General features: G+C 46.7%; 1 protein-coding gene across 1 annotated transcript in view; it reads right to left on the bottom strand.

The window, feature by feature from the left end:
* The window catches only part of LOC119440443 (eIF-2-alpha kinase activator GCN1-like), a 25,194-nt gene extending 2,254 nt beyond the window's left edge, over positions 1 to 22,940 (bottom strand). The window contains exons 1-9 of the mRNA XM_049662926.1: positions 22,826 to 22,940; positions 22,606 to 22,705; positions 18,473 to 18,668; positions 17,611 to 17,719; positions 16,155 to 16,253; positions 15,081 to 15,209; positions 7,354 to 7,422; positions 6,781 to 6,889; positions 26 to 100 (exon numbers count right to left, since the gene is read on the bottom strand). Of these exons, the coding sequence (XP_049518883.1) occupies positions 26 to 100; positions 6,781 to 6,889; positions 7,354 to 7,422; positions 15,081 to 15,209; positions 16,155 to 16,253; positions 17,611 to 17,719; positions 18,473 to 18,668; positions 22,606 to 22,705; positions 22,826 to 22,840 (901 nt within the window). The 5' untranslated portion in view covers positions 22,841 to 22,940. The remainder of the gene's footprint in view (positions 1 to 25; positions 101 to 6,780; positions 6,890 to 7,353; positions 7,423 to 15,080; positions 15,210 to 16,154; positions 16,254 to 17,610; positions 17,720 to 18,472; positions 18,669 to 22,605; positions 22,706 to 22,825) is intronic.
* Between the last annotated feature and the right edge of the window lie 3,454 nt (positions 22,941 to 26,394).

The following is a 26,394-nucleotide window of genomic DNA, read 5'->3' as shown; positions in this document are numbered from 1 at the left end:
TGCAATGAGTGAACTCGGTACTTACGTGCCAGGCTTTTGCCCAGTTCCCCCAGGTAAGGGCTGAGCTCCAGAGTGACTCCCTGCACCACGTGCGCCACACCTGCATCGCAAAGACAGACGAGAGAGATCAAGGTAACAGCCAAGGCCCGTTGCAATGGAAGCTCCTATCAACAGCACTCTGCCAATAGTGAGCATTCACACAGAAAACAAAAAATAACGATTGTGGTATTGTGTTCAGCAGACTGGCAAGGGCACGAGGGTTTGTGACTGGCAGTCAACCTGTAGGAGCTGAGCATCTTTATCCAGATCAGACGAACTCTGCCACACTATCATTCAAAAGGAACTTGGATGGAATGAAACATCCAGGCAAATGAAGATTAGCTGGAGCCCACATGGCAGACATTTTTAAGCAGTGAGCAAAAGCTAAGCGATATCCTTAGAAAGAAAAGCATACAAGCAGTGCATGCCATTAAAGTTGCACGAACGACATTGCCTTTCCATGATGACAAGCAATGCACTTCAGACTTTGCAGTGATCAAACACAAAATGCCCCTGCGGCCTTGGACATCACAGAACTTTAAAGGGACCTTGAACCACTTTTTACTGAAGTGTAGAAATGCATTTGAAGTTCAAACAGGCTATTTCAGAAATAATTTGCCGTAAGAAATACTACTTCAATCAGCAGAAGTGGAGTTGTCGGCAATAAAAAATCCGCACCGCAGTGCTGCCGCTCCTTCTTCAACGATTTGCACTGCGAAGGCTAAGGTGGAGCGGAGTGTGGCCACAATGCTCTGCCTACTTGGACGTTCACGTAGATGCCACTACTTTCAATTTTGGCATCTCATCATCATCATCATCAGCCTATATTTATGTCCACTGCAGGACGAAGGCCTCTCCCTGTGATCTCCAATTACCCCTGTCTTGCGCTAGCGTATTCCAACTTGCGCCTGCAAATTTCCTGACCTCATCATCCCACCTGACTTTCTGCCGTCCTCGACTGCGCTCTACGACCCGCCAAACGCGGTTTTCCTAAGCAAGAAACAATGCGCTCAGCCAGACGCCTCATTGCGACAGCCCGCGGCAGCTGTAGTATCTACGATACGTAGCAGACCGCAGCTACATGCAACTGCAGTGCATATACGCAGCATTTGCTTTGTGGATGACAGGGCTTGAGTGCGTGCTCACATTCATGTGCTCCAGTCTCGCCGTGCTTCAGTGTGCGGACCATCTTTATCCTATGCCAGTTTGACTGACGGATAGTAGCCACAACGAACTTGCACACTGTGAACGCTATGAATGGCTCAATATGAAGTGAAGTCTGCCAATGCGTCTAACCAGGAGCGGCCAGGAGCGAATACGTGCATGCGGTCATGCGGTCTGACCTTAAGTTTTGTGTGATTCGAGACTAGTTGAGTGTTCAAAACTAGTTCAAATTAGCAAGACCCAATGGTTACGACACCGATAAGTAAGGTGGACAAAGTTTAATTCCTATGCTGGCGGCCGCCGCTGAACGTGAGCAGACGATAGCCGGCTGCTTCCTGATGAACATTAGTATTATCGAAATTCAGAATCAGATGTTTGCTTACTTCAGCCTATTTATTAAACAGGCTGAAGTAAGCAAACATCTCCGGCACTATCCTCCAGTCTCGGAGGCCATAGCCACTCTTCCTTGGCCGACAAAACGTTCCAAAAAAGCGGCACTTGCTCTTTTTTTACCGGTCAGCTCAGCACTATCATTATAATCACTTTAGCAGGATCCGCTTTCTTTATTTTAAGTTTCGGTTGCAGTTTTGCACTTGGTGCAAAACCATGGGCAGGTTTGTCTCGGAAACGTTGTCGCATCATTGTGTGTTTTTTCGCAGCTTCACATTTGTGTGATCGACACAAATGTGCTTTCGTGAGAGCCAAGTGGTGCGAAGGAACGTGGCTCGTTTCTTCGATCTTCATGGCGATCTCCGCCAACGCAGTGATGCTCTTATCGAATGGTGACGACGTTGCTCTTGCACGAATCCAAGCAAATCTGATCACCTCCAAGCGATGCCCTGCCCTCCAAGGCAGGGCATTACAGTAGAGTCCCGCTACAACGAAAATCACGGGACACGCAAAAAATTGTGTTGTGGAGGAACTTCGTTGACGCAAAATTTGTATGTATACAGTAGAACCTCGCTGATACGTTCCCGCTTAATATGATTTCCCGGCTCCTACGTTCGCAATCACGAAAAATAAACATAACTCCATAGAGGAATGTGTTAATACGTTCCGGTTATTACGTTCCTGGAAAATGCGATTATTCGGCAGCAACGTTCAGCATTGCAGCAAACTGCGGTCGTTATGATACGCTCTGCAGCGAAAAATTATCATTCAGGTGTGCAAAAAGGCCGCTCTCATGTGCTTGTGAAGCGCTCAGTGGCAGACGGCCACCGTGCGGCTTCTCTGCAGTGATCAATTCCCCCCCTCCGCGACTTCTCTGCATTGCTCGTTCGCCCGAAGTGACGAAGCACTGCAGCAGCAGCGAGGGAATTGGCCTTTGCGCTACCTCACCTCTCACTTCAACGTGAACTACTAAGCGGCGAAAACAGGCGGACGCCGCGCGGGTGCTACAACTCGCCGAGATTGTAGCGGAGGTGATGGCGGACGAGGCGCTTGAAGACAGCGGCGAGAACGAAGGCTTGCGCCCACCAGCTACCTTTGCCGAAGCCCTTGCTGGCCTAGAAGCCTTCCAAAGCTTCTTTCGCACGAAAGACAACGAAAATGCGGACAAGGGTCTGCAATGTGTGCAAAAGGAGTTGTTCCTGTCCGAGGGTGAGATGCACCAGCAGAAAATACAGTCTAATCTCGGTAATTCGACTTCGAAGGGGCCCGAAAATTTGTTCAAATTAAAAGAAGGACTTATTTTTTACGTATTTGTGCACCACAGCACTACGTACGAACGGTATGAGTCGTGAAATATCGCGGCGCACAAGCACATAGCGAGCGAGGGCCATGAAACTGCCCACGCCGGCCAACGCTCGCATCCCGATAGCGCCTTTTCCTCTTCACAACCATCTCTCTCTCGCATCCCGATAACAGCAGTGAATGAAACTTCAGGAAGGGGGCCGCGCCGGCTCAGCGACGCGCGCACGGAGATCCTCGAAGGTGAGGGAGGAGGGCAACAGGGAAGCGCATTTCGCCTCGGCAACCCCGTCGCTTCAGTGGCTCCCCTCGCCCTCCCTCGTAGCTCCCTCACCTTCGACTGTCTCCGTGCGCACCTGCCGGCTCGGCGCCAGCTTAGCCCGCTCCCCTAAGTTTCGTTTTCTGCCGTTGAAACAAGCGTTGGCCGGTGTGGGAAGTTTCGTTGGCCGGACTGGGCCTCCGCGTTGCTTCGCTCTGCGCCGCAGCCGCTGCGTTGGCCGAGACGTTGGCATGTACACGCATGTTCCGGCGCGACGCTGAAACAGCGACCTTACCATTTGAGAGAGGAAATTTTCGCCGCGGTATTTTTTTCTTTCTTTTTTATTTCTCCGGGCGACGTTGAGGGATCTCTCCTAAGCTTTTGCTTTATGGTGGTATCGGAGGATTGCCAGTCGGAGGCGCCACCACGTGATTTGGCGTGCTGCTGAGAGCATTGTCGGTGCGCGATTATGTTCGAATTAACCGTCGCAAATGCTTTCACGTTCGACTTATCGAGCGTTCTCGCCCATTGGAATACACTATAACTTTGACGGAGCCACAGCGTCAGTTCGAATTAACGAGATTCGACTGTAACTATGTTTTGCAAGAAATAAATGTTTTCTGCCCTTGCACCTCAATATGGGCTTGTCAGCTTCAATTTTTACTAGATTCGGATCATACGTTTTCCTAGGATCATACATTTATTTTTCGCGTATTTTTTGAAAATGTATGAACGAGATTAAACTATACGTATGCCAAATGGCAAAGCTGCGAACAAAACCGAAACCATCGTCCGGGAACTCTTTGCGATGGTGTGGGGGCAAAGATTGAGACGTACCGAAGGTGGTCAATAAAGTGTCAACTTCATAAGAGAATACATTTCATGCCGCTGTTACAGCATTTTTCGTACATTGCGGCCGACGCCTAACCCAACGTGCACCTGCCCGGCCGATCGCAAAACACTCATTTTGCGGCACATGCACCGTCGCAATGAAGCCGGTTTGAATTTTCACAATTTCATTGCATATTTATGACTAAGTCGGCAAACTTGGCAAGCTTGCGGTTACCGGAAGTTTTACTTCCAGAAGTGGGTCAGCCTGGATTTCTTACGCTTCACGGCAAGCAAAGGCGTTACGCGAGTCTCACAGTTTGTTAAAAGAGACTGCAATTTCAATGTCATGAGCTATGATAACTTTTAAGATGAGGTTAAAGCATCCATTACATTCAAAGCAGTCGCCAGAGTCAGTGCGTCTAGCAGGTCGTCATTTTCCCTTGACGACGAGACGTTGGCATCATGCTGACAACAGCAGCTGCAGCACGGCCGCCGTATCTTGAAAGCAATCTGCGCCACGCACAAAGTGCGCGCCCGCGCGGTCTTCATCTTAAAAGCGATCTGCGATGTGGGCTAATGTGCAACCAGTGCCGGTAGAGTCGTGTACGCTGCGCGCATTGAAGCGAGAGACGGCACTGAGGTCAATTCGCTCGCTGCTATTGCCGTGCCTTCTCATTCCAGCGTGTTGACACCGAGTTTCCACGGTCATCGAGTGAGATGTGTTCATGTTTACTTGTGCACGCATGACACCATGCTTGGTAATTTAGTTAGCAAGCGAATGTTTACAAGTTTATACGGCCGATAAAACAACGATCCTTAGTTCCTATAGCTGTCTACTAATCTGCTATCACAATCGATGCTTTGCCTTTCGGGCAAAACTGCGAATCTTTTTTCCTTCCGCTTTCTGCCTCACCAATCATAGGGGCCTTCTCGAGAGAGAGAAATTTATGCTTCTTTGTTGGCGTAGCCATTTCAACCGGACACACACCACAGAAAACGGCAGCGATTGTGGTGATCCCATGCAGTTCTCGCGCAGGCGTGCGATGACCACGCGTGGCTATGAATTGCAGTGGCGTAAATCGGTACTTTGAACTTGATTTCGTTCGCGAAAACCTCGTTCAGGCGGACATACTATCGTCACAGCTTTGGAAGGGCCTCATACTACTCGGCAGTTCCAATTTCAATTTAGTGCCAGTTTCGTTCTCGAAAAGTTCATTGAAGCGGAAATACCGAATAAAAGGCCTTCGTTATGGAGATTTTTTTTAATTACTTTCTATGGGCAGCTGACGGGGAAATGGAAAAACTTTGTTGTGGTGGAAATTTTGTTGTAGCGGCATTCGTTGTAGGGGGATTCAACTGTATTAGGGATTTTATTGATATGAACACCGCCGTGAGGTTCCGTATAAAGTCCAACGGCAATAAAACCGTCGCCGCACGCCGTGCGTGTGAGTGAAAGCTTGCGAGGGTGAGCTGGCAACTGCAGCTTAAACTCGCGCACGCGGGAGAGGAAGGGGGCCGGAAGCGCGCGGACTTAGTTCGCTCGCGAGGCAAGAGGAGGAGGCGACGGAGACAAGGGGGGGGGGGGGGGTGCGTTCTGGCCTTGCGGCTGCTGCTGACGGAGCTGCCGCGCAGGCACCGTATCTTGAAAGCGATCTGCTATGTGGACGAAGTGTGCGCCCACGGGGGACTCATCTTCAAAGCGATCTGCAATGGGTACAAAGGCATGCTCCGAGTGCCGGTAGCTTCGTATGCGCTGTTTTTTTGTTTGTTTTCCCGAAGTTTGCGTTGAAGCAAATCAAGAGACAAAGCGAAGGTCAATTTGCCCGCTGCTGCTGGCGCACATTGGCTATTGCATTCGATGCTTCGCTTTTCAGGCGAAACTGCGATATTTTACTTAGCCGCTCTAAGCCTCATAATTTTTTTTTTGTCTTGAGAGGGGGGGGGGGGGGGAGGGAGCGCAAGTTTTTTGGACTGTTGGATTTTTCGGACCATTTTTCAGTCCCCGCGAAGTCCAGAAAATCGGTCGACTACTGTATCCGTCTACGCCGGGCCTTCGGGCATACTACCAGGGACGAATCCATTGCAACGCAAGCCGGCGTGTCATCTGAGGGCTGGGTGGTACAGAAAAGGCGTGCGCGAAAGAACCTGTATACGCACGCGGGCGGGCAATACCTGCTTGCCTTGTGACATGCCGCTGTCACCGATTAGCGATCGTCGCACTGCGTTCCGAGTCTTTTTCGGAACTCGTGGAGTGATTATCATGCGTGGGCGATTGGCCTTCTGAGAGGCGGCTGCCCCGCTTTCCGACACACCGATGCTGCGTGCCAGCGTAGCTTTTTTTTTTCCTCAGTCGCCGTATGTCAGGTTTTCCGGACCCGTGCACCGCGGCATCCGCTTTCTGTGCTGTGTCATCTGCTAGCCTCCTGTTTCGGCTGCCGTGACTGGATACACGAAATTCTAAGAATCCCAAATTTTGGCATATGAGTTCGTAGTACTGAGGCGTTAACATGACACGGAAACTGAATAACGATCGTTATACTGAAAAGTTCGGTATTCTGAAGTTCGTAGTACTGAAATATGGTTACATTGAAACTATAAGTCGGCAGGAGATTTCTGATAAGTTCGTTAATGTGGGATTCGTAGTAACGAGATTTCACTGTACAAGTACATTTATAATGAATCATGTTTCACAACCTCTACTTTTTGCACATTTTCGGAGGTCAGAGTCATGTATGCACCAATATACAGCGGCATGTACTGGATGAGCACTACAGCTGTATTCAGAATGTCGCACTCACTCTCCATGATGATTTCAGGATTGCGCAGCATGGCCTTCTGCATGGCAGGCACCAGCTGCTCCTTGAAGTCCTCGTGAGTGGCATGCCTCAAAAGGCAGCGCGAATGCTCCTGCAGGAATGGCAGTACATCAGATGTCGCCTTGTCCGAGTTGCAATTTATTCCCATCACACCATCCAATATCTACAATGTTTCTGTGAGATGCCCTTATTAAGAACTACATAATTCCTTGCACAAATTTCAATGGCATTTTATTGAAGATATCGCCAGTTTCTGTCCATTCCGTGGAACCCCTTGAAGGACTCGTCACATACAGAGCTTTACAGTAGTGATAATGGAACATTTTTTTGATGCACCAACAAAACCCGCAGTGTGCACCTTTGAGTAACAAAATGGGATGCAAAGGGGGCTAAATGCAGCCAAGCGCAGAACACAATTGGTCAAAGGGATGAAATTTAAAATACTGCAGGCATGCCACAGGCTCTGTTGAAGCAATACAGAATTGGAAATCCCACGAAGACGCTTTTGTCTGACACTAGACTTAAACAGGCTGACAATGACAACACGAGACTTACGAGAACGTGAGTTGGTGCTGCCGTCTTGCTCGTCAATACCACTGTCTTGAAAACTTCCAGAAACTTCGCCTACAAAAGACAGCAAAGCATGACAGAGCATTTTGATTCAGCAAGTTTCACCAATGCTTTCAAACTTTTTTTTTTCAGGCTACACGGAAGAGTGGCAAGTTATCAACAAATTAACAAGACTAACCAAACTATTCACCGGCTGTCTGGCACTCAATATTTGGGGCCTCAACTCTTGAAACAAGGCAGCAGTGCCACACCTCAGCTGGTGTGGCCGCTGCGCTTCAATAGTACGCCTGGGTGGCTTTAAGGCAAAATTTACCGCAACGCTGTTAAGGAAAACTTCACAGTCACTTTACTGCAGCAGTGTGTTCAGTATCAAATGTCAATTAAAGAACAACCAGACTCCCTGATATTTTGCAGTTGAGACAGATAATTATCGATGATTATAAAATAAAGGTTGCCTTGCATATACCTGTCTACCATAGACTTCTTTGCATGTTGTTCTTTAGGTAGTAATCTGTTATTTCTGTTTCTAATATTGCATTTTACCAGCTCCACGTTGGATGTCAACCTGAAGCAGGGATTGCACACACTGCACCCGAACATCGCAATTCGTACAATGGCGACGCATCAGCCGGGGCCACCTCTATTGGTACGAGGTTCGTCCAGATCGACAGCACCGATCAAAATGATAATGCGACACAGACAGAGGGAATGGCAACAATAGCAGCGCACATTTTGTAAGGTGCGAAAGCATGCGCGATGATCGTGTTGAATATGCGGCGACAAACTTCACGGCACTTCCATCAATCTAACCTGCACGCATGACTTCTCGACTGAATACAGCTGATGCAACCCATGCGAACGTATTAGCGGCAAGCATTCCACGATGGCTTGCGGCCTGTTACCACATTGGCCTGCGGCGAATTTGCAGTGAACCTTATGCCTTTCCGTTTGTGCTTCGATGCCGTAGTGCTCACTGCGCATGTTCCCGGCGTCCATATGGTTGCCCGTAACGCGCATTCACCAAGTGATACGTCACTGTAACATTATTATGCAATAGATAAAGCATTGCCGCAAAATACAGGTCCACTATAAAACTGGGAACCTCATTGGTATTCAGTACAAATGAATGTCACTAATTCATTTATTTTAAAGGAAAAAAATACACTTGTATTCTATTGATAAAAAGCATATTTTCCAAACCTTCATATACTACAACTCAGCTGTAATCAGTGCTGGCACACTAATTTGGTGTTCCCTTAAGGGGGGACACGGGTCTTGAAGACGAAAAAATTGCGAAAAAGTCGGTTTTTCAATTTTGTTGTGATCGCATTTAATACATCATTCTGCGCCTGCTCCCAAAAATGTATCGCTGAAAAACGCATAGTTTTGCTAAAAAGTAACATTTATTATGAGAACGCGCTAGTTTCATTCTTGAGAAACGCCCTGAAGTAGGGGATTTTGTGCCGTACGCAACGTCGTAACCAGTCACCGGAGCGCGGCCATATTGGTCTCCTTCGAAAGTGCACCCTTCGGGCTTTCTTTCCCGCAAAGCGCGAGCGTTCAAGTCTACGCGGCAAAGGGCTGTCAAACAAACAAAAAAGACGAAATCTTGCTATCCGATTGGCCCGCAGCCAACATGTGACGAAACGGCGGCTTCTCATTGGCTGTTGGCCGTTTCGGTGGCGCCTGGCACAAACAAGGCTGCCGCCATCTTGTCATAGACCGTCGTCCGAACACCGTCGAACGCTATGCCTAACGACTATCGGAAGTTCCGCATTGTTTACAAGTTCGGCAAAAAGCGACGAAAATGTGCCGCGAAGCGAAAATGTGTATCACTGCCATCGATGGAGACGATAGCGAGCGTCGGAACAGCAGTGCAGAGCTCAACATCGACGGAATGCGTGCCGACAACCGACGCCTTGGACGTTGCCCCGACGGTCCCGATAGCGGACTCGCAGGACGACGGAGCCGTGCCAGCCGTGCGACCCGACCGCACTTCATTGATGGAGACGATAGCAAGCGTTGCAACAGCAGCAGAGAGCTCGACATCGAAGGAATAGGTGCCGGAAATCGACGCGGACGCCTTGGACGTTGCCCCGGCAATTGTGATAGCGGCCGCGCAGGCCGACGGAGCCGGGCCAGCCGTGCGGCATGAGCGCATAAGGTGCAATTCCACTTTTTTGACGATTGCAGATACAATTCCACTTTTTTGACGATTGCAGATACAGCAGTCCGGGAGCAGCAAGCTCAGCAGAGAATCTCGGAATTGCGTCTGTTTCGGCGACGGAAAGAAAAACGAAGTGCCTCGCAAGTGAGTGCAGTGCCCCAAGTTCGTCCACGACGTATACGATTCTAGACCTGGACGTTGTGAACAGTTTCGTTAGAAGTTGCTGTTTGCCGGGTGTGCTCAGGAGCCCTGACTATAGAAAGGGAAACGCGTGAGTACGGCATAGCCGTGAAACTGAAAGTGCTGTGCAGCAATTGCGGCGAACGTCGTTGGCAGTGGAGCTCGTGACGAGTTGCCGGTTCGGCGAATTGCAACCCGTTTGAGATAAATGTTCTTGCAGCGCGTGCTGTGCAGAACTCCTGAAACGGGCAGACTGCCCTAAATGACATTTTTTCCGCAATAGGAGTTTCCCACAGAGGTATGCACACCAAGACATACCAGAATTATTTGAAGAGCAAGCTGAACCCAGCAGCAACCAGAGCATGCACCGAGAACTTGAAAAAGTGTGCCGCTACAGCAAAAGAGCTTTATAAAAAGCTCAATTTTGGAAACCCGGGCAACATTGCCGTTTGATTTGACGGCACATGATACACCAGAGGCCACACTTCTCACATTGGGGTGGCCACTGTAATTGAGCTGTTCTCGGGGTATGTGCTGGATTATGTGGTCCTCTCTAATTTCTGCCTCGGCTGTGAGTGTGGACCAAAACCAGACAGCCCAGGTTATGCAGAATGGAAGGCAACACATTCATGCCAAAAGAACACAAGCTGCAAGGCAGGCCAAATGGAAGTTGAGGCAGCAAAGGTACTCTTTCAACGTTCTCTCTCACTACATGGCCTCAGATATACCACCATGCTCTGTGATGGGGACAGCAGATCTTTTAACGCCATTGAGGAAGCCAAAGTTTATGGTTTTATTCCAGTAACAAAAGAAGACTGCACAAATCACGTACAGAAGCGCATGGGCAGTGCACTTCGTAACCTTGTGCAAAAGCACAAGTCTGATGAACATGGCCAGCGCATTAGTGGCAAAGGACGACTGACTGGAGACCTGGTCACAAAGATCTCCAGCTATTATGGATGGGCAATTAAGTCTTTTGCTGGAGACGTCGATAAAATGCACAATGCAGTATGGGCCACATTCTATCATATTACATCGACCGAGGAGCGGCCCAATCACAGCTTCTGCCCGCATGGTCTTACGTCATGGTGCAAGCATAACTCAGCCATGGCAAAGAATGAGCCACCACCAAAAAGCAGGTACAACTTGCCAGAAGCGGTCAGCAGTGCACTGCGTCCAATCTCGTCTGGCTGACAAGAAGCTGCTACAACGGTGCATGCGAGGGCAGACGCAGAATGCCAATGAGGCACTGCACTCTGTAATTTCGAGCCTTGCTCCTAAAGACAAAAGTGCATCGTTGTTTGCAGTTGAGGCAGCAGTTGCAGAGGCGGTGATTCGCTTCAACCTTGGCACCCATGAGGCCAGCTCAAGCATATTGAAAGAGCTGCAATTAGAACAGACCTCTCAGGGTCATAAGAGGACCACAGAAAAGGATTGCCGTCGCACTGTTGGTGCAGAGAGAAAGCGGATGTCCTCAGCAGCTTTTCAAGCAGCTGCGAAACGGAGGCAGCGAGGAAAGCCCCATCCAGATTACTCCCCTGGAGCCTTCTGAGCCATTGGCTATGACAATTTCATGCATCCAGAAGAATAAAATGCTTTTTTCACATGGTGATTAGTTTTTTCCACTTTTCTCAAAACACTTTTTTTGGTCATCAGCAATTTTCCAGGAGGCATAGTTGCTCTCCTAATCATTCAATTTGAATAATTATTCTTTTAGCTGATAACTAGGCCCTCAGGGAGTGCAGTAAGTCTATAATACCACATTTCTTTATCTTGAAACATTTTTAAATATTCAAGAAGACAAAAAAAAAAGAAAGATCACAAGTCAAGTTCCAACTTCGAACTTTTGTAACTTTGGATAGAATAGAGGTAGAAACATGAAACAATGCTTATTGCACTCCTTGGGCATTCAGGAATACATTCACATAAATTTTAGCTTTCTTACTGTAAAACATTTTCGGCCAGTCATCCCGAAACGTTGGAACAGGAAAAATTGTGTAAAATATTTTTCTCATTATGTAGAGAAAAACTAATTGCACATTTGCATCAAGCACATTAAATTACATATTACCTGTAAATTTCACTTCTTTAGTATCAATATTAATAATAGCATTGCTGGTGGCCCAGGTCCCCCCTTAAGTAAGAGTAGACCATACTGTATATTTTGATTTCTATGTACCCAAGTTACTGACAGCGTGCTACATTCTTCTTATGCAATGCTAGGAGACTCCTGAGCACGTGCAGCACCGTTTTTTTTTTGCCGAGAATCTATAAGCATTAAATTTTTTTACAAGTGTTGCAATACAGTCAATATCCAATTTTTCTGACTCCCTAGGTGCTGAGAAAACATCCGAAAAAATGAATGCATGCTTTCTTAAGGCCGGAGTACATGGAGCGAATAACCGGCGTCCGAGCGACGAACTTCGTCAGACGGCGAACGTCCGACGGCCGGCATCAAGAAATTTGCCGTCCGCAGCCGATCTGCCTGTCCAGACATTTTCGTCGGGTGAACGCTGCCGCCGGAAGCGTCTACCGCGCAGCGGTGGACGACTAGTTCAGGAGCCACTAGTTCCGGTCGCAATGCATGCTGGTGTATCGCGCGCGCGCGCCTTTTCGTGTCGTCTGCAATCGCGTTGGTGTTGCCGTGTCTGCATGTCTCTGCACCGATTGAGTAGTTCCCAGTATGATCTCTCAGGAATCGCGTCGTATTAGTACATCCCACATCCGCTGATCTGCGGGGAAACAGACAAGCAGTGTAAGCTCTCTACAACAACCTTCAACAGAAATCTGCTGATCTCAGAGGCCACATGCTGTCGTCACGCCTATCTCCCGACTTCCCCGATAGATGGCGCTGGCATCGGATATTTCTTTCGTTAGGCTTAGACAAGTTCGAAACGAGAAGCGGTCTCGTTAACTACTCAAGGTTCTCCATAATACTCTGTCGTCGAAGCGGCCTGAGACTAAGCGAAAGCCGTTTACGCAGTCATTTGCTACTACAGGGTGAATTCTACAAGGACAACGCAAAATTCAGTTCGAAGCGGGCGGCCAGGACCGCCGCCAACACGGCGACCAACGCGCGGCGGCGTTCGCCGCATGTATCGCGACACAGCGAACATCCTGCGTCGTGTCGCCACGTCGTTACTTGACGCGTGAAGTTCGTCGAGAAAGTTCGCTCCATGTATCCCGGGCTTTACAGCTCTCAAGGGCTCAAATCGCCACAACCAGGTCCGAATTTGCTTACAAGGCGTATCGGTGCTTGTACTTTGGCCGGAGATGGTGGGTGCACACGTGTATAATTAGGAAAAACGTACCGTGTCTCGGGACAATTGCCCCTTCTGACTTTTGACATGTTTCACCGAGTAACACTTGTATTTGGGCAAAGCAGACTTTCGGGAACCGGCATTATGCAATGCGCCGTGCTTTCCGTGCTTCGAAGATGGGCAAGAATTACAAAGGCGACGCCATTGCTGACAGTGGCGAATTCTTTCAATGAAGAATACGGCACCGAAGAGCAAGAAGCTTGGTAGCGAACGTTGAGCAAGCTAGGACTAAAGTTGCTATGGTGGTGCCTCAGCTGCCAGCGATCTACGCGCGAGAGCGCCGGTTTGAGGCGGCAAGATAATCAAAATGGCGGCGGCGGTGTCTTCGATTAATGCCTTTTCGGACCTATGGTCATGGCAAGAAATCCAGAAAATTAAACGGCAAAGGGCTTTCGCATACGAAATTTCAGGCATTCTCATACGTTGACTTTATGGGGTAGGTGGCAGTGCCGCAATGGCGACCGTATTATCGGGCACGCATGTAAAAATCCGGCGTCTGGAAAATCGGCTGTTGACTGCATTCAATATTTGATTCAAAATCTACAATTCGACATTTGCACAGCCCCAGTTATAAGGCTTACAAGTGTGCAAGCTTTTGCAAAACTTTGATGGTTGCTCGTTTATGACGCCCCTGCACTCAACATGCAGGTTCCAGAAATGGCGTGAGGAGACTCGGGCAGCAAGACAGAAGGATGCAAATTTGCATCCACCACCTCGGGCTACGACGGGCCCTCAACGAATAGGGAGTGAGCACGATTGCACCACCCCCATTAGCCGTCATCTATCGTAAGTGAGACATGTAAGCTTCATAATGCGTGAGCAAATGTCACTCACGTACAGTGGAACCTCGTTGATACGATTCTGCGTAAATACGTTTTTCGGGATGATACGTTTTTTTTTTGTTTCCCGGCCAACATGCAATGTATTTTCATGCAGTTGATACGATCGCGTTTTCACCTGAAATTGGATGATACGACTGCAAATTGGTATTTTTGAAACTCGTAGCTTTATATTCAAGTGTACTAGATTACATTACATTCCAACGACCCACGCCGGCAACACTAGCGGAAAAACGTACACAGCGCGCCGGCGGCGACCGCGAAGCAGGCTTTTTCGTGACGTGGGAGGTATCGGTCCTGGACCGATTTAAATTGCCGTGCGCCCCGGCGGAAAATGAGCCGCGAACGAAGCAGACCAATGAGAGCTTCCCCCTTCAATGATGTACACGCGTGCCTCAGACTGGCTGTGGCGCGGGAAACTGGTGTCATGCGGACCCGCCCAACCGATATTTTCACACTCATAGTATCGTCTGCTTGCGTCAACTTTCGCTTGCACTTTATTTTTTGCCTTTTCAGGCGAGATCTTAATGCGGTCATGTGGCTAAATGAACCGCCTGCCCTCGTCCGCCAGTCGTATCACTCGTTGTGTCACGCTCTCTGCGATGCTCCTTGTTTCGGAATTCTCGACCTCGTGGTGTCGTGACCTCCGTAGCTATGTTAAGAAGCTTGTTATCTTTCAAAATAACTTCTTTAGGGACCTGAAAAAAAAAAAAAAGTTCAGCGAGAACAGACAAGCTGTTTTAATGTTGCTCAATACATGTGTGTTGGCTGCGGTATGTGTGGTGTCGTGATGCTGCTCCGCATAACACACGTGTTATGCGGAGCAATATCACTTGATGCCACAGGAAGCTTTGCTAGCGAGTCTGTCACCAAGAAAGCCTGTTTTCTTACGTTTTGGGGCTTGTTTTGGATGATACAATTTTTGGATGATAGGTTTTATCATCTGGTTCCCGCGAACATTGTATCAACGAGGTACCACTGCATTTGGTTACGTCACTTCTGTACCCTAGTGCCCATACAGCATCTGCAGCACGCAAAAGGCGGGGTGGGGTACACTGTGGCTGCATCCCAGATACAGCCTACTCGATTTTAAACAAGGAAGCCGGAAAAGAGCATAGCAAGCACATAAGTCTAAACGAAACCAGGCAAGTACGAGTTTAGCACAATTAAAATTTTGTTTAAATATTAAAACAAACATGCAAGTACCTTGTAGGAATGGATGACATCCCTCAGCTTTTGGGCGTCCAAGTAGGCAATGAGGAAGCACCAGGTCAGCAGCACAGCACACGAGGGCTCCAGGCTGCTCAGCACCTCCGCATATGAATCCGTCTGGACCTGCATGGACGTCCGTTGCACTTAAGTGAAAGCTTCAAAACTTGGGAGATGCCCCTCCAACAAAAGCTACACGGCAACTGTTCTCCAAGATGACAACTCCCTTACGAACAATTAACAGCGGAACATGATGGTCTGCCACTGATGCACAACAATGAACTCACACAGTCCAATATACTTCGCACATTACAGTGTGCAAGGATATTCATCCACTGCAATCATTGTATAACTGTATTATCCTGTTGTTGTTTTTTTGCTTTGTATGTTTTACCCACTCCTCTCTGTAATGTACTCACCTTGAGAGTAAATAAACAAATAAATAAATAAATAATGCGTGCGCTTTTATAACGAAATCTCAGAAAGCAAAGGAGAACTGAGGTGTGCAAGGTAACTGTGTGTGCTTGGGGAGGGGGGGGGGGTTGCATTTATAATGTTTTTGCCCTTATACATGATCAACAATAGACAAAAGCTTTTCTGAAGAAAAAAAATAAAAAACACACCTGTACACTCCATGTTTCCTAATTAACAAGTAAACAAATCAGACCACAGCAATTTTAAAAATTCTACCAGAACGTCTTATTCACTGACAAGTTGGCTTTACTGTTCCTTAAAGCAGTTGAAGTTTTATTTTGTTGCTACTATTATGAAAACGTTAAACAAGCCTATCCAGCCTTGCATGACTTTTTCCCTACTGCACGTGAAAGATGTGCAAAAAGAAAATGAAAAGCTTGATCCATTCGGACGATTACAAAACAAAACCTACCATTCCTGACTTCTTCAACAAAATAAACAAAAGAATATTTTAGGAGTAAATTGACTTATGCAGCATCAGGGACAATTTCATAAAAAACAACTTTGCAACAGAAACCTTTTACAAGATGCTGTGGGAGAGCATTAAGCATGCAGTGAGCCTCTGACAGCAAAGGTCAGGGCAACGTCTGAAGTTACCTGTTTCCACAGATAGTTGATGTTCCTCTTAAGCTTCTTGTTGAGTGTGGCATCACATGCCGACGACACCGACAGAAGCAGGTTGCTTTGAGCCTCCACCTGGGGGAAGGTGCCGATGAGCCAAATTAGCATTATGAAAATACTGGCTTGTTGAAACACAGTTGCAATGCAGTTGTAGGATAAAAACACATCAACTTTCGATCTCCAGTCTACCAGACAATGTCTTCCTGGAAAATTCTAGTGATTGGTTAGAGGAAAAAAAAAGGCAAAAAAACTAAGGAAAGATCCCTAGTACAAAGGAATGCACTTTAATCTTTTAACTTCTATGTTCTTTCCCAAAAAACTGAACAAATTTTTTTTCTTTTTTTTCTTTTTATAACTTTTCCAACATGGTGCTTGCAGTGTCCTAGGGAAGTTGAAAGAACCATTCATACATGACAGCTACGAGTGTTGATCCTAACAGATCCTGTTGGCTCCGAATTTTACTAAATAATTTTTTATTGTGTTTAAATTACTGTTGATCCCAGTTATATTGACCTCAAAGGACATTGTGAAATAGTTCTATATATTGATAACATGAAACATGGTCAAATGATTAAATTAAGCGGCTGCTTGCGCGCGCACCTCTCAAATCGCGCATTGCACAACCGAGAGCAACCACTGAAGCAGAGCGGCTTAATGTTCCATATAAAGTATACATAAAGTATAAAGTCTGTATAATGTATACATGGTCCGTATAAAGAGTCTGTTACAATATGCAGTTTAAATGGCTGATTCTCATACATGGTCAATGAGCCAGGAGACTGCTGCGGAGGCTTCGGCTACACCGACTGGCAGTGCACCGCTACTCAGTTGGGTGAGGAAACGGTAGCTACTTTTTTTTTAACTTCCAGAAGAATGTTTTTATGGACATTGAAAAGAAGGATGTTCAGCGCAAAATTGGCAAGCTATTTCAACGTTGCTAAATAAATGTGCATTGGCTGCAGTTTGTGTGGCATCAGGTGGTACTGATCCACATAACATTTTATGCGGAGCAGTATTGCTCGACGCCACACGAACATTTGCTATTCAGTTCCTCACTGAGAACGCCTATTTTCATACTTTTTGTAGCTTGCGTTGGATAATACGCTTTTTGGATTATACGTTTTATTTTCTGCTTCCCACGCAGATTGTATCAATGAGATTCCCCTGTACTGTAATGTACAAAAGCAACAGCAACCCCCTCCTTCCTATTGGTTGGACAACAACTCTCGCACCAGCTAGTAAAGAAACCGCCATTTATATTTGAGCCTGACCTTCAGGCAAACTACGCCTGAAACAATAGTTCATCTAACTATTCCGCCATGTGATGCAAAATCATGGTTTGAAAAATGCTAGGGGGGGTCTGTTACTTCTGCACGCGCCTGTACAAAGTTCTTGTTTGCACGATTTCTTCACAGAAAGTGCAGTCACTGACCAGGTCCCTGATCTTGTCGGGTTTGAGGTCTCCCCGATTGACCAGAACCTGGTGGGCTACTTTGCAAGACCAGCTGAATGCCGTGAGGCACGTGCGAGCCAGGTTCTTCCTGCAGACACAGAAACACAAGGGTTACCAATGTTCCTCATACGAGCACAGAGACACGAAGTGTATGCTACACCGATACAGTTATTCGATTCCTATGTCTCTTTAACTGCAACGAACAAACATGCAATGTATTTGGATGTAAGGCACACAACTTGGCTTGGCTTTATTTTTATTTTTTTCTATAAAAGCTAGCCAGAAGAAGGGGAAGTGACAGCCGCATGTGGTGAGATTTGGTAGTATGCAGGCTTGGAATGGAGTCGCCCGATGCAAGACAGGTATCACTAAGAGATTGATGCTAGATGCGTTTGTCCTGCAGAGTCAAAAAATAGGCTGATAATGCCAGTCACTAAAAGTAGTCGTGGCCATGCAAAAGGTGCACCGTGAAATTCAAATATTTAGTTGTTCCATAAACCCACTTTGCTCCTGCAAAAATTTACAGAAAGCTGCAAGCTGGTGCTTTCTCGCGTAACAACACACCTATAACACCCCCAAGCTCATTTCATTTCTGGAAGAGAAATAAACAGGACCTGCATAATGCAAGAGTTGCACTCATGCCCATGAAGATGGTACCACAAAACGTAAGACAAGTCCTCCGGAATTAAAGAATTAGTCTTGCCACATCAGGCAGTAAAGAGAATAGTAACCAGTGTGCGCACAGCCATAATTAGTGCGCTGTGCCGCACAGCTAGCACGAATGCGGAGGTCTCGCAGGGAAGCACCAACACAGCCTCACAACAAACAAGCTAACACTCACGTGATGAAGAGGGGCTTGTGTTCACGGGACACATCGAGGATGGTCGCAATGAGGTGGCCCGCGCTGGACGGCTGGGCGGCCAGCAAGGAGCCAACAAGCTGCTCCACCAGGTGGCGTGAGGCGCTGCCATGATATCGGGGAAGTGTCAGCCGCAGCACTTGGCACAGGCCGCGCACTACAGGGTCCGCTAGGGATCCTGAAACGTACATCAACAAGCAACAGACAGGTTTTAATGCCAATAAAGCTGCATCCCGTTTCAAAATCCCAGCCCGTAGGCGCCTGAAAAGGCCAACAGTACTGAAAATGATTTGTAGACACATTTCAAGAAAGACTGGAAATGCGCTTTCTTTAGGTAGTTCTTTTTCCCAACCTATAACAGTATTGAAAATAAATAAATAAATAAATTCTTAAACTAATGGTTTTACAGCACATCAGCAAAAACAAAGATCACATAGAACAGAACCTAAGCTCTATTGCAGGATTACGGGGCTCTCGTAACAGTAACACATCCTTATTGTCACCTGAGCCTGCAGCGGTTACTTCCAAAAGCACATATAAATTCTATAAGCAGAATTTTTCAATCTGAGCAATCTCTAAAAAAAAAAATAGGGCTCTCGACGCCAGCAAGAATGACAAGTGAGAGTGACACCTACAGCCCACCTTGCTGGTTGGGAAAGCAGAACCGTCGGTAAATATCGCAGGAGTGAGTGCAACTTTCATTCACCATCTGAATTTTGACTTCTTCACCCATTCCAAAAATAAAATGTTACTGCAAGAAGTTGCTGCCTCTGTGGCTGCTGCAAATCTCGCAGGCCATGCGTCACTTTTCTACGCATAACAATTGAAGATTTAGCCGAGCGTTGTAACACAAGGAAAAAATTTATAATAGAAAAGATGTATCGCATTTTAATATTTAAAGAGGCTGAGGAGCCGTGTACGTTGATATAGGGCCACGTGACAGGGCATCCTATTTTTTGTCATGCTTTTGCCACGTGAGGACGCCAAAGGTAATTTTTCGTGATTTGTTGTGAAGAATTGAAAATTTTAAGTCCTTGTTTAATGAGGAAAACAGTGCTTGTTTCAGTCAATACGAGACACAATGTTTCCATCAATGGAGCTACCTCGATTCATGTTCTGAACAGCTGTCTGGATCTTTAAATAGAACCTGAAGGGACCAGAGAAATCTATTCTAATTAACAGGAACTCCGTCTACTAAAAAAAGATGAGCAGAAATGCAGCACTGCATGCCGTACACCCTCTGAACACTGTCACATATTTTAAGCATACAGGCGTGAATGTAGCAGCTAGTTTGTCCCAAGGGTTATGTGCGGCCGACAGCTACTCCATTGGCTCGGGTCAATAGTTTTGGTTTCGTGGAGGTGCCAGGAATAGCATTAAAACAATAACATTGCTCTTACTTCTAGAGTTGGTAGCCGAATAACCTAGTAGTGCAGGGAGAGTCCACTTTATTGTTACCGTGACGAGTCTAAAATTTCAGTTGTCTTTACTTTTGTTGCGTATGAGGCAGGTCGTGGCTGTGCAAAGCTGTCCAGGTTTGTACATGCTATGCTATAAAAATCAATCAAGTTTTTGTCAGCTTGAGCCTTTGCCACTGCTCTATAACGATGGAAGACAGGTGTAGCAAAATATATATTACGGATCCTGCCTCTTTAAGAATATATATATATATATATATATATAGAAAATCAGAAGCACAACTTCGCGGTTATCTTAGGTTTAATATTTTCCCAACAGTTTCGGTCGGTGGACCGACCTTTTTCAAGGGATACAGGAAAATCTTGCAACAGTCTTTTTATATCTTCAGGCAGAGAAAGAAGGCACCAAAAAAAAGGGTGAGAAAGGAGAGATAGAGAGATATATGACAAAGTTGAACATGCAAAAAAAAAAAAAAAAAAACACGATGGAGAGTTAAAGGAAAGACCCCAAGACCTGGTCGTGCCAGACAAAGCAGAGGGCAAGGTCGCTGTTAAGCGTGTTTCACATGCACAATTGACGGACACGCCTGTCATGTTAAGTTGAACATGAGTTTGCATGTTCAACTTAACATGACAGGCGTGTCCGTCAATTGTGTCCTAAATACGCTTGGCCCATTGAAAAATCCAGTTACTACTACTTATATATATATATATATATATATATATATATATATATAGTGCTTGCTTCTTTAGTTCTGCTTACAGGGATTTGGAAAAATTTGGGCTCCTATTCACGGGAGCTTTTTCTTGCCCACTCATTCGAATACAAAACCAACCAATTTAGAGGATGTGGTTCTGTATGAGACACTATACCATTTAAGCAATTTCGATTTACCGAGATTCTACTGTGTGCGACATGACGTAAAGTCAATGCAGTTAGTGTACGTGTAGGCAAAAGACATGCCTGTACCAGTAACATGATGTGTGCAAATGAGCTTGCTAGCCCATTCAGCCCACCTGCCAAAAAAAAACCTTGGTCTTAAGGCTTTGTCGCAAGGCAAGATTGATCTTAATATTCACAAACATGCCTGAACTTAAAACTTCATAAACTCCACTGACTGCAGAATACTGCTGCCTTTTGGCTCAAAGTAGCCGCTATAGTCCAACATTTTGCAGCAATTGTATGGTGACAGATTTGCTTGAGAAACAACACTTCACTCCAACATCTTTGAGCAGAAGCAAAGAGCCTCTCCTTGTAAAGTCTTTGCCCAGAAACCCCAGATCATTAGTGACCCCTTAGTTTAGAAGGGGCCCTTGACTTTCTGAAGTCGAGCAGAGAATTGGTTAGGAATGTAACTCTAAAGATTGACTGTAACCTTTCACAAGTTTCCTGCAGATGAATGTCGTACAAAGTGGCAGATAGCAAATAATTGAAAAAGCGGTGCAGTTATCAGCCCTTTTTCTTGCCTGCATCTCTGCCACACCCTAACTAGGCACTTCTCTACATTATGCAGCTCAATGCACCTTTTACCTACAAACATGCAGGGCTTCGCAAAACAAAGTTGGTCGACCATGCTGCCAACAGCTCATCAAACGGACCTGTCATCAGTTAAACAGTTTTTCATAAACTCAACACAGTGACCCGGTAACACTGCGTGCAAATGAATCAATGCAGAAGCAGCGGAAAACCTAACTCCACGCGCTACCCAGAGGTAAATTGGGCACAAAAAGTGACGAACCTACGCACTTAGACCTCACTCGCTACCCTCAAAGTTGCCCCGCCATCCCTGCGTACTCAATTCCCCGCATTCCGTTTGTACAAGGTGCAGTCTAAATGTAATACGGGTGTCACACGGCGCTCTTTTGATCGCGATCGAGCCCGATCCGAATCGAATTTATCGGTCGCGATTGGCTTCTTTATTCAATCTGCGGAAGGCAGCCAATCGCGGTAGAGAATTTCGGTCCGGATCGGGCTCAATCGCGATCAAATGTGGCCTTCCACATTGTGGCCGTGTGACACCGGTATAACTTCACATAAACAACATTTTTAAAACCATGCACTGGCTTTTCGCGCCGCAACTGTAGATATACAGCTACTCATCGCGCTACTGGCCAGTGTATGTTTATGCCAAGGCCCCCGATCACGCGAAATGCGCAGGCCGAGATTCCTCACTAGCTCTCGGACGATCTCCGCATTGCAATCCGCCCACACTTCCTGCTTCGCAAGATCTCATTCAGAAACTTTGACTCCGCGCTTGATCAAGCAATCGTAGGGACGTTGCAAACAACCTGCTACAGGCGCTAAAAGTATTTGCGGCGTATTATTAACTAGACTAACCACACCAGCAGGTCATCGTACTCTCCGATTGAGTAACAGGTACCGCGGTAGCAACAGCGACGGATGAAATCGTCGTCGTCTTCGCAGAAAGGATAACTCGCCTTCCTGCGTTGTTCATTTGGAAAAGACAAAAAATTTCTCACGCGAACGACACGAGTAACCGGAGACCCCGGCCCGGCGTAGCCGCAAAGTCGGCAACACGTGCAATTATCGAGGTCGGTGCCGCATTTTGACGGCGCCGGGTACTTGGTGAACTTGGCGACTCGGGAACCCGCTGTGACACGTCACACCGGTGAAGTGTAGGCCAACAAACGCGCGATCTCGGCTCCAGAATAAGTGCAAACTGCGGAAGACTTTACCGGTTTTTGCCGCTTCTTCCAGCTGGTTGAAGAGATCCTTGCGAGTGACAAGCTTGGACGTTTGCACTTTGACCGGCAGGTCTTTAAATACTGGAGGTACCTGAAAGAAAGCGATGTTTGCGTGTGGATCCTTATCCTTTCCACGTAACGAATGCGCTCGGGGCAGCCCTATAACGGCAGCAAGATTTAAAGTGCACTAAACTTAATTGCAAAGACTTACTTCAACTCCTGCCATGACCACTACTCACGGGCTGCACTCACGGCGTGGAAAAACATGACGTGCGGCGATGACCATGGCGATGCGGCAGCGGGCGATGCTGGAAACGAAAACTGAGCGTAGTGTACAAATCCACAACCGATAAAGCATGCCACAAGGTGACGTCCTCTGCATTTAAAATACTTATCTTAACAGCTACGCTTTTACAGGTTGTATGCGCCTGACGCAATTGCGGGATGCGGAAACATAATATATGTCGCTTGTGGACATCACCTATCGGTAAGTGAAAAACAGTGCGTATGAGCGGCAAGTTACATAGATTATATTTAAATTCCGCTGCCTTTACCGTGCCCTGTAATATGTACAAAGAGCGTTCATGTTTGTCTGAAAACAGCCGCCACGCCGGACGCGATTTATGAAGCCCAAAACACGTCGCAGAAGTCGGGTTTTGGACATAGGTGGTGTCCAAAACCCGTCATCTATGATGTGTTTCCGGCTCCAAAATCTGCGTTCGCAGCATTCAAAAATAAATAAATAAATAAAACGAAAGAAAAACACACCAAAAAACGCCAGCCCTTCCCCGGTCGAGAAAATGGGGGTAAGCGAATCTTGTCCTGTGGTTATCTAACCTTCGTGGTGATTTTCGTTCTCCCTCTCTCTGTCATTCTCTCTTTCTTCATTTCTCTCTCTCTTTTGTCCCTGGTATGTGCCATTGAGCTTGGACCCTTCTGCACTATCGCCAGGATCGGCCCACTTTTCAGCGTGACACCACCACCGCCGACACTTGTGAGTCTATAAGCTTCGCTTAAAATTTGGAGGACGCTTAAGCTTCGCCTTCAAGAGTGGAACGCGATAGCATTCAAAGATCCTTGACTGTTTCTCACACTTCCCGGCAACTGCAGCTAACCTAATGTTTACCGGGAAACGCTGGCGGTGAACGCTAGGCACGAACACTTTCTGGTAGAAACGCGGCCTCTTTCGTGGACCGGCCTTCTTTTGTTGTTTGCACCTTTAATATTTCAGCCTGAGAAGATTTAGCATAAAAGGCATGCGCTGTCGGTATTTTGTTTCATGACAATTGTTTGTGGGCTGTCACTCTCAAAATTCCAAGGAATAACTTTGTAAAGTATGCAAGACAAAGTGTGAGCAACTTAGCGGTAAAATATATTTGGAGGGCCTGCGTTGTTGGGGAGGATTATCTCGGCCGCAAGCGGCAATGCCGACGCCGACGCCGGATTTTCTGAGACACGGGGCCCTGAACGCTATCGAGTTTAAATAGTGTACACGTATCGTACAAAATCCGGTGTCAGCATCGAAGCTGGCATTGGCGTCCCGTGAGCGAGAATAGTCGCATACATTTTAAACGGCACTAAAGTTCTACTATATGCCACTAAAGTTGCTCACACCTTGTCTTAAATTCCTTAGAAAGTTATTCCTCGGAATATTGAGAATGACAGCCCACAAACAAATATCATGAAACAAAACACTGGCAGCGCATGCCTTTTGCGTTAAATCTTCTGACTGAATGAATAAACTTTATTAAAACCAGCAAGAAGTGGTTGCTGGGCCTAGGCCTCCCACGTGGGACGTCGAGGTGTTGCCTCTTCGCCGCCTCGCAGGCTTGCTGGGTCGCCCAGAGTTGGTCGTCGAGGTTGGAGCCACGCAGGGCTGCGTGCCAAATCTTCTGAGACAGAAATATTAAAAGTGCGAAATAATAACAGAAGGCCGGCCCACTCAGGATCCGCGTTTGTACCAGAAAGCTCGCCTTCGTGCAAAGCGTTCGCCGCCAGCGTTTCCCGGTAAAAATTACGGTTACATAAGCTGCATTTGCCGGGACGGGACTATCGCGTTAAACGTCCTCCTTTTCTTTTTTTTTTTTTTTTTTTTTAGGAAGTGAGACCCCCAATGTCGAGTTTTTTTTTTTTTTTCGGGTATTATAAAGCCAACACACTGGCTTATTTTTGTATGTGCAGAAGGGGAAAAAGACTAGGTTAATGGCAAATACACCCTTGGTGCAGTGATCACATTCCAATTTTCGTTTCCTATTTCCTACCTAGGGCTGTTCCCTGCTGCGGTCGCGGGATTTATGCGAATTTTAAATCTCACAGGTTGGTAGGTAAAATTTTAGTGATACCGCAGAAGCCACAGCGCTTATACTCATTCAAATTGCTTTTGTAGGAATAAAAAAGAAATTGCAGTTTCGCCCTAAAGGCGAACCACCGATTGCGATAGCAAAAATAGTAGACATACGAAGTAGCTATAGTAGCGACACGAAGTAAGTATAGTAGTTTTATCCGCCGTGTAAACTTGGAAACATTCGCTTACTATGTAAATGAACAAGCACTGGGTCAGCGCGCACAGGCAAACATGAACGCATATCACACTCGATGGCCGCGGAAACTCGCTGTCAAAACGCTGGAGTAAGGAGGCGCGGCAGCTGCAGCAGCAGCGAGCGAAGGGACCTTCGTGCTATCTATCGCTTCAACGCAAGCTGAGCGGCGAGAACATAGCACGCACAAAGGTATGAGCCGTCTGCAGATCGCTTTCGAGATAGGGCGCAGTCGCTGCAAAGTACGCAGTTGTAAAGTATGCAGTTGCTGCCGGATTACAGCACCGCCCCCGCCCCTCCCACCAAGGCCTTTCGAGCGACGGAAGACGGCGCGTTTCCTCTCAGCTTTCCCTCCTTGCGCGCGCCAGGTTGAGCCGCGATCGTCGGCTCCCCTCGCGCGCTTTCAATCGCACATAGAGCCACGGCCGCTGGATAATTTTTTTTTTTCCAGCGGCCGTGATACAGCATATGGCGCGTGGCGATGGTGTTATCGCCCTTGTACTTAATACGGAGCATCACGGCGACGGCAAAAAATGCACCTGTAGTGTCCATATAATCGCTATCACAATAACATGTAGAAACATCAATTTCGCGAGCATAATATGAAGTCTGTGATGACCACTGGGCTGTGAAGCACAATCACAAAATAAAGACTAACAATATGAAGGCAACCCGTGCTTTATTATGGTAACGGAGCCTATGCGTCGTTCCGTTTTGACCGCTTACAAACAACTTTTGATTAATACCCCTGTCAAGCGGGAAAGTTAAGTGCACTTACGGAGAGTGTCACTCGGTTTAAGTGCACTTTGCCAAATCTAAACGGCGCAAGCGGAGTGTCACTCGCAGAAGAGTGCACTCCGGTCGGAGTGCGTTCACGAAACGCACTTTGCTGGTCGAGTGCGTAGCCTCGCCGCCAACAGAATGCAATGCATAAAAAAAGGACACAGAAGTTCGTTTTAGTTGTTGAACAGCTAAACACAAAATAATTTGTGTTTAGCGAGAAGCGAAACAGCACAATAATGAACAAAATTATCGTATACGCAGCTTCGTCGCACGCCGCCATGTTGTTCTGGATTGGCTAGGTATTCGTCTTGGCCGGCATTGACTTTGCAACGCCTCATAGTAAAATAAATGACGTTTTTGTTGAGAAAAAATAGATTAAGTTTGTTTTTATTTATAATACCACGTAAAACAATCACTTTTTAGAAGTTTTTTTTTCTTTTTTATCTACATATTCAAAAAA

Source organism: Dermacentor silvarum, chromosome 2, assembly GCF_013339745.2.
Source record: "Dermacentor silvarum isolate Dsil-2018 chromosome 2, BIME_Dsil_1.4, whole genome shotgun sequence".
In the NCBI taxonomy this organism is placed as follows: domain Eukaryota; kingdom Metazoa; phylum Arthropoda; class Arachnida; order Ixodida; family Ixodidae; genus Dermacentor; species Dermacentor silvarum.
Note: the sequence above shows the minus strand (reverse complement) of the source record. Positions and strands in the feature narration are given on the sequence as shown.